This window comes from Crocuta crocuta, unplaced genomic scaffold, assembly GCF_008692635.1.
Source record: "Crocuta crocuta isolate KB4526 unplaced genomic scaffold, BGI_CrCroc_1.0 scaffold675, whole genome shotgun sequence".
In the NCBI taxonomy this organism is placed as follows: Eukaryota; Metazoa; Chordata; class Mammalia; order Carnivora; family Hyaenidae; genus Crocuta; species Crocuta crocuta.
The window spans coordinates 1,402,936-1,411,423 of record NW_027528796.1 but is presented as its reverse complement, the minus strand read 5'-3'; the positions used below and the strand labels follow the sequence as shown (position 1 = coordinate 1,411,423).

General features: G+C 50.0%; 1 protein-coding gene across 3 annotated transcripts in view; it reads left to right on the top strand.

The window, feature by feature from the left end:
• Positions 1–8,488, top strand: part of ADARB1 (adenosine deaminase RNA specific B1) — a 112,549-nt gene that overhangs the window by 67,258 nt on the left and 36,803 nt on the right. For all 3 annotated transcript variants that reach the window (XM_077755407.1, XM_077755406.1, XM_077755408.1), the window contains exon 2: positions 7,784–7,858. In XM_077755407.1, coding sequence (XP_077611533.1) covers positions 7,831–7,858 — 28 coding nt within the window. In that variant the 5' untranslated portion in view covers positions 7,784–7,830. The remainder of the gene's footprint in view (positions 1–7,783; positions 7,859–8,488) is intronic.

The window sequence follows — 8,488 nt, the reverse complement described above, 5'->3', positions numbered from 1 at the left end:
GGTCTCCCGGAGCGGCCTGTGAGGAGGTGGAGGCTGCAGTGATGGGGGGGGAGAGCAGGGCAGGGGCAGGCCTGGGGACCCCGCCCGTGAGGAAAAGCAGCTGGGAGGGCGCTGAGGAAGCCGCTGGGACAGGTGTGAGGAGGGACCAGGTGTCCCCTGCACGGGCAGAGGTGGCCCCCGGGCTCCAGCGGGCAGGTGCCGGAGGACTTCCTGGTGACCTGCGAGAGGCGCCCGGCTGCGGTGGGGGGCGATATGGGATCCAGGGGAAGGCGTCACGGGGGGTGCGCGGGGCTGCGGCTCGGGATGCCCGGTGCACAGGACGGGCGGAGGCCGGAGGCTGCGGTGTGCGGTGCTTGCTTGGGGAAGAGCTGGCAGGTCAGGAGGGGGGAGGGGAGAGAGCCAGGGCCGCTGCGTGCGAGCCGGGCGGGGCAGACCGCAGACGGACCGACTCGCACGCCGTGGCGCAGCCTCTACCAAAGCTGCAGCCGATCCAGAGGGCGCCGGGGCCTCCTGTGCGCCAGGCACACTCTGCCCCCAGGTGCTGCCGTGCCCTCCGCAGTGATGACGTGGGGACTGAGCCCGCAGCCTGGCGGTGCGGCAGCTGCTTCACCTGTCTGCTGGCACGGGTGTGGCTGTCCGTAGTGTTCGTCCTGGTGCGTCTGCCACGCGTCAGTGACCTGTGCCCGTAACCCTGACCTGACCCTGTGTTTGCTTTCTGTGCAGCGTCCCAGACACACTATGCGCTTCAGCTTCAGGAGACTCCCTCCCNTGCCCCCTGGATGAATGCCTTAGGCATTGCTGTGCTTTTTTTTAAAAAAAATTAGGGCTTCATGTTTTTAGAGCAGTTTTAGACTCAAGCAGAATGGAGGGGAGGTGCAGAGATTCCCCCACCCCCAGTCCCACATTATCCACACACACCACCCGAGTGGTGTGTCTGTTACACTAGACAGCTGCACCCGCACGTCATCACCATCCAGGGTCCACACTTGATCTTATGGCGTCGGGTACTTTCTGTGGGTTTTGCAAATGTGTGAGAACACATGTCCACCATCGTGGTATCACAGAGCTTGNCGTTCCACGGATCAGTTTGTTTCTTTCTCCACCACCGCACTGTCTTGATCACTGTAGCTTTATAGTGAGTCCGGAAGTCGATAGTATCAGTCCTCCAACTTTGTTCTTCTTCAACATTGTGTTGGCTATTCTGGGTCTTTTCTCTCTTCCTATAAACTTCAGAATCTGTTTGTCAATATCCACAAAGTAACTTGCTGGGAGTTGGATGGGGATTGCATTGAATCTATAGACCAAGTTGGGAAGAACTGACATCTTCACAGTATTGAGTCTTCCTATCCATGAACATGGAATATCTCTGCATTTATGTAAGTCTTTGATTTTTATCAAGGTTTTATAATTTTCATCATATAGGTCTTGTGCATATTGTTAGGTTTATACCTAAGTGTTTTGTTCTTTGGGGTGCCAATGTAAACAGTATTTTATTTTTTACTTCTAATTCCATATACTTATTACAGGTATATAGGAAAGTGATCGACTTCGGTATGTTAACCTGGTATACTGCAACCTTGCTATAATTACTTATTAGTTTAAGGCATTTTTTGTTGATTGCTGTGCTTATTTTAATTTGCTGCATTTCATTAGAAAACACATGTTTGTAGAAGTAATACGTGAACTTTATTTCCTGTGCACAGCCTGCCATATCTCATTCAATGTGTACAGAAGGGTAATTGACATCCCTTACTTGGATGGTTGCCTAGAAAAAAAATATTTTATTGTAAATGTTATACACAGAATGTTTTAGATACTTCAGTGATATTATTTTGTTTGTACAATAGTGAAAGCAAAATGCAGACCATGAAATTTATTCTCCAAATGTACATGATTAAGTTGTTTGATATCAGGTTATTTTCCTTCAAATGATTTAGGAGTTTTATATTTCTGTTACCTTTATTAAATAATCAAATCATCATTTAATATTTTTGCTACAGCTATAAATTAATCTAGACTTTAGCATGTCGCTTGACTTATAGTAAAGAATCAGCACTAATAATCTCCATTTTAACACTTCTCTTTTTAAAAATTTGCAGTGTATGGCTGTTAAAAATAAAACCCATAATAACCCCAAGTAATATCTAAAACTTTTCTTAAAACCATTCTGTTTTGAAAATTAAATGGATAAAATCCAGTAATAATTGCTAGTAATTTTAACCAAGTTCACTGCTTGTCTCAAACATTTTTTTGTCTATACATTTTTAGTGAATTTCTAAAGATAGAATTTTCAGCAGCACAATAGAGAATATTCACATTCTGGCACATCTTTAATATAAGTAAGTTGTGTTCTTTATATTTATTCCAGAGTATTTTTTTTCCCTAAGGGAAGGGAGGGCACGAGAAGGTAGGAACACGCACAGCCTCACTCTCCCTGGCGGAGAGATCAGGGCACTGTCAGGCTAGAGGGACCACTTTCCTTCGCGTACGCTGTATACTTCATGCCAACGTGCGCGTCTACAAAGGTAATAATACAACAGACAACCATTTATCCACCACCCACGTAAGAAACAGAACATTCCCAATCAAATCGTGTTATGCGAAGTCAGTCCTTCTGTGCAGTAACCCGTAGCCAGTCCTGTTTACTAGGAAGTACTCATTACCGACTTGGGGCTTGGGGCTCCGCGTCGTCCACACAGCGAGTTTTGGAGTATGCTTGTTGTGACTCTGGAGCCGGCAGCCGTCACACCGATGGGGCATCTGTGAACTACGCATGCCGTTTTGGGTGTTGACGCTCCATTGTGTCAGGTCTGGGCGGTCTGGCCCTGCCTTTTTGTGGCTGCTCAGACCTGCTCGTTTCTCCACGTAAACCTAGAACCCGCTGGCTTGTTCTGTCAAATGAAGGAAAGTTGGAGTTGGAACTGGAATGCAGGTCTTTTGATGCCACCTTGAGGGGTCTTTTCACCCCTGGGTGCCCCCAAGTTTAGCTTAGTTCCTGCTTCTTCAGCGGCATTCTCAGAAAGGAGGAAATTATTTGAATATTGCTGTCAAATAAAGCTTTTCTTTAATTGGCCATTCCTGGAATGTTGTTCCATATGGGATTTTTGTGGAGTTTTCATTCTTCACGTGTCTGTAGTCCAGGCCGTAAGAAGTGCTTTTCAGAATAAAAGAGAAATGATTACATGAAATGCCCTAAAGTGCTTGCACTTATTACTTTGCTTTGTTTTCTAACCTTTGGTATACGAGTGGCATTTGTAGGAGCTGAACACGTTGGTTTCTGCTCTGCGAGAGATTTCTGGCTTCCACTCTTAATACGCACGTACCCACACGCCACCGTGCATAGCCCGATGATTTTCTACTGTGAGACATTTTCCGTGTCCTTTTTTTAGATTTTAATGTGTAAGAGCAGGTAAACAAGGTGAGCTCTGCAAGTCAGGTGAGCTCCCTTGTGCCAGACGCCTCCGCGTCTCAGACTCGCCGCCATCGCTTGTGGTCATCCTCGTCCCAGACCTCCGGGGAAGCCGCCCGCTCAGCGTACCAGTCACGGCTTAATCGTGTCAGGTGCCTTCTGCCGTAGCCGTAGAAATAATACGAGAGAGAACGCTGTTCGTTTTACACTGTGCGCTTTTATAATGAGGATATTGACCTCCATATAGTCAAGATCCAGAACGTTCTATTACCCTTTTATAGCTACACCCACACCCTCCCCAAATTTTGATGACCACTAATCTGTTCCCCATTTTTACAGTTTTCTCATTTCAAGAATGTTATGTATCAGTGGACTGTGCATGGGTCTATACAGTGACCGTGGGGTTGGTTTTTTCACTCAGACTTATTCTCTGGAGATCCACCCAGACTGCTGTGTATATCAGTATCTTGTTCCTCTTCATTGCCATGGTCATCCACGGTATGGATGGGCCACATTTTATTTAATCATTCACCTGTTGAAGGGCATCTAGGCTTTCCCCAGTTTGGGACTATTATGAATAAAGTTGCTTATAAAAACTCATGTTTATTAAAAAAAAAAAAAAAGTAATCTCTTCACCCGACGTGGGGCTTGAACTCATGCTCTAACGACCAAGCCAGCTCAGTCCCCCAGGTATACATTTTTTTGTGTGTGAACCTTGTCTTCATTTCTCTGGGATAAAATGCCCATGTTTAGTTTTCAAGAAGCTGCCAAACTGTTTTCCGGCGTGGCCGCCCCGTGTGCCATTCCCAGCAGCCGCGAATGAGGGATCCGGTTTCCCAGGCGTCACTATTTTGTATATGAGCCGTTCTCATGGGTGTGTGGCGGTGTCTCACGTGGCTTTAAGCCGCATCTCCCTGAGGGCTAGTGATAGCGAACCCCTTTCTGTGAGCTCACTTGCCATCTGTATACGTATATCCTCTTTGGTGATACTGGCTGTCCATGTCTCCTGGCCACTTCCCGACAGGCTTGTTTCATTGTTTAGTTTTGAGAATTTCATGTATATTCTACTTGTTGGACATGTGGCTTTCAAACCTTCCCTCCCCATCTGTGGCCCGTCTGCGTCTTCTCAATGGGCTCTTGCAGGCGTGTTTACTTTGGAAGAGGCCCAGTTTGTCAGTGTTTTCTGTCACAGGTCATGCTTCTGGTGGCAGTCTGCAGACTCTTTGCCTCGTCCTAGACCCTGAGGGTTTTCTTCTGTGAATTCACATTGAAGCCCCTGGTGTATTTCGAGTGGATCCTGTGTGGGGTGCAGACTCGGGCAACCTCTGTGGACCGCGCTGTCCCCCCTCTGCTGCCCCCTGCTGGCACCGTCGCCCACAGTCCGGGGGGCCTGTTGGTGCGGGCCTCTCGCTAGGGCCTTGTTCTGCGTGTCTGACCCTCGCCAACCCCACGCCGCCCTGCTGACCGGCGCCGCTCAGTCAGCCGCTAAAATCAGTTAGACTTACTCTTCACCTTCTTCCTTTTTGTGACAGCTGCTTTACCGTCTTTCTCCAATAATTGTAACATCTCTGGGTTGGCATTCTGCTGATTCTATTTTTTCATTCAGTTTGAGGTCTTCGTATGATGGTGAGTGATTTCATCATATGATTTTTTTAATTGAAACCTGGACATATGTTACAAGAGTCTTACTGGAGCTTCCTGTCTCCACGGACTTTCTCTCTTCAGCTCTGTCTGCTGGGGGGAGGGGGGGCGACCCCCTCGTCGCTGCCATGTGGGTCCAGGGTCCCAGCTCCCAGGTTGCTGCTCTTCCGTGGCCTCCACTGACATTGCCGGGTGGGGGCGAGTCTTGCCTCCCAACTGGGCCTCCCCCGACACCCCCAGGGGGGATGAGATGGGCACCTTGGCGGGCTCCCCGAGCGTTGGCCCTGACTGTGCGGTACAGGCAGGAGGGTAGGGGGTCCGGCCGGGGAGGGCGCTTCCTCCGTCAGTTGCCTGTCAAGCTGGCAGGTGCCTGTCTTGGACCTTTGGCCACGGTCAGTTCTTGTTTGGTTCGGGTGTGTTGTCTGCGTCTGTTGGTGTTTCCAGGTTACCAGCATCTTCAGCTCCCAGTCTGGGATAACCATGCAACGGCAGGCCCTGGGCGGGGGCGGGGGGTCCCTGCTGTGCAGTTCCTCGGTCCCCAGCTGGTCTGTGACCTGGTCTGCCTTCTTCCCTCCCCTCCAGAGCCTTTCTGGTGTTCGCTGTGGATGTCATGTCCAGGAAGGTGGCTCGCACTGAGCTGGGGGAGAGGAAGAAGGACATGCATTCCAGCGCCCCACAGGGCACACCCCTTCGGCTGCTTTAAACCAGTGTTCAGCCAGTGGGAACAGCGTGCTCTGGACGGGTCTGAGTGTGTGTCCAGATACTAGCTTGTGTTTCTCTGAAGTGCCCGTGACTGTGTGCTTTCCTACAAGCCACCCCCGGCTGTCTTCAGGCGGTGCCTCTGCTGGCCTGCCCCCCAGGTTCGGCTTAGCTGTCACACACCCATCTTCCTGACCTGACCCTCCCACTGAGCGACCCCTTAGAGCAGCTGCGTCTCACCGAGGGCGAGCTGTGCTGTACACCTGCAGCACTGCTTCCCTCTCACCCTGGACCTCAAGGGAGTCACTTTCTATGAAAACTTCCCATAATGGGAATATTAAAACACAAGGAAATACAGAATTGCAAATGGAAGCCGTCATGCCCATCAGCGGGGTCAGCACGCCGACACGCCCCGTCCGCGTCATCCAGATGCCATCTGCTTTTCCCCTCCGTGCCGTGCTGGTTTACAGTACTAAACCCCAGATAGTGTCATTTCATGTGTAGGCACTTCCAAATACATCCCTAAGATTTAAATACTGTTCCCACCCTGAAATGATTAATAATTACTTAATATGATCAGCTACTTAGGTTATATTTATATTTAAATTTCTCAATTGCAGAACATACTTGATCCATTTAGATTTATAGTGTCCCCTGTGCTTTGCACAGAATACATTTTCAGAAAATATATCATGAAGTAATTAATAAATATAAAATAATGCTTTTAAAACTATGTGGAACACTTTTTTTTAAATTTCTTTTTGAGAGACAGAGCACAGGTAGAGGAGGGACAGAGAGAGAGACACACACAGAATCCAAAGCAGGCTCCAGGCTCTGAGATGTCGGCACAGAGCCCGACGTGGGGCTCAAACTCCTATACTATGAGATCATGACCTGCCAAAGTCAGATGCTTAACCGACCGAGCCACCCAGGCTCCCTGGAACACTTTCTTGAATAAAGGATTCTAAAAAGAGGGGCTCCAGGCTGGCTCAGTTGGAGGAGTAAGCAACTCTTTATCTCTGGGTTGTAGGTTTGAGTCCCCTGTGGGGGGTAGGGATTACTTAAATAAAAGATTCTAAATAGGAACTCATTTAACTTTTAGCAATGAATTTGCCCGTTATATGTTGAGATTCACCCTTATTAACAAACGATGGTCATGAAAACTGCACACATTTTGGATACATGAGGGATATTTATAACAATCGTGCATGTTTTAGCACATTTTCATTACCATTGTCCTGAAAGCGCTGAATTTGCCTTTTAGTGACTAACAATATAAACAAACGCTATCACATACAAAGCAAAAGTGTCCAGAATATTTGCAGTCGTCTCCTCGCCTGCTGTCTGACGGGGTCCTAATGACAGGTGACGCGTTAGGACGGTCTTGCGGAGTACAGCCACAGTATTCAGGAAGAGGAGACTTTAAACCGGTTAATATTTAGATAATTGGGTGATCGTTCCTGAGAGTTTCCTGTGGTTTCTCCTGCCAGCGGAGGAGGTCACAGGCGGCTGCGGGTCGGCCTCGAACAGCTGTGTGCCTGTGGCCGCACCCGCACGAGATGCTGCTCTGGATGAAGAAGAGGGGGGCCTGCCGCGTCCTTGCCCTGACCGGACCAGAGTGCCAGGGCGGGGGCCAGCGGCAGACGGGCAGGCGCGTGTGGGGTTCTGTCATCCTCCGTCGTGACGTGGAGGGTCTTCACTCCGTCCCGTGGGGGGCTCTCTCCCAGCCGTCCCTCCAGGCCCCCTCCCCGGCACAGGGCCGCCCTGTAGGCCGCGTCCCCCTTGCTGTGCCTCCGTCCCGCCTCCGCCGTCCCTCCTGATGGCGCGGCCCTGGCTGGCAGTCCTTCGGTGCCCTGGACCGTGCCGAAGCGGTGGGCACATCCGGTGTGGGCCCCGGACGGTGGACCTAGCCCTCCCCGTGTGAAGGCTCCCTTCTCCCGCCTGCACTGTGGTTGCGGTGGGTCCCGCGCAGCGGGCTCCCCTCCGTGCTCACGCGATGGGCGCGCTCAAGGTCATTTTCTTGCTGTCTTTCAGACAGAAACTGTCTCCGCCAGTCAAGAGACCCTCCCAAGCACTTTGCCATGGATGTAGAAGATGAAGAAAACATGAGTAAGACCTGGGCCTGTCATGTAGCGTCGAGTAGCTAATTCTTCGTTAAAATCTTAGTGTTCTTGTAAATATTTGTAATGAGACTAATTTGGGAAAAGTGATTTTTTTCCTGCAATATGGGCTACTAATGGTCGCATGTTTTAAATTTCTGATGTATTCCCGGCAGTAGGTGTTGGTACTTGTGTGGGCATCTTCCTTACAGCCGTCTGACCGGACCTTCGGCTGCCGTCACTGGGACCATCCGCACGCACCCGCAGGGAGCACCCGTGTCTCCAGATGCACGTGCCTCACGGCCGCCCGGTTCCGTGCCACATCATGGCGTGGCTCTCCTGCTAGTGGCTGGGTTTTCATCTGTGCACATCTGAGATCCCCTTCGAGGTTGATTTAAATAGTTGGCCCTTTGGGGGGCGCCTGGGTGGCTTAGTCGGTTAAGCGTCCGACTTTCGCTTGGGTCATGATCTCGCGGTTCGCGGGTTCGAGCCCCGTGTCGGGCTCTGTGCTGACTGCCAGCTCAGAGCCTGGAGCCTGTTTCAGAGTCTGTATCTCCCTCTCTCTCTTACCCTCCCCTGCTCACGCTCTCTCTTTCTCCTAGAAATAAATAAAAATATTAAAAAAATAAATAAATAAAAA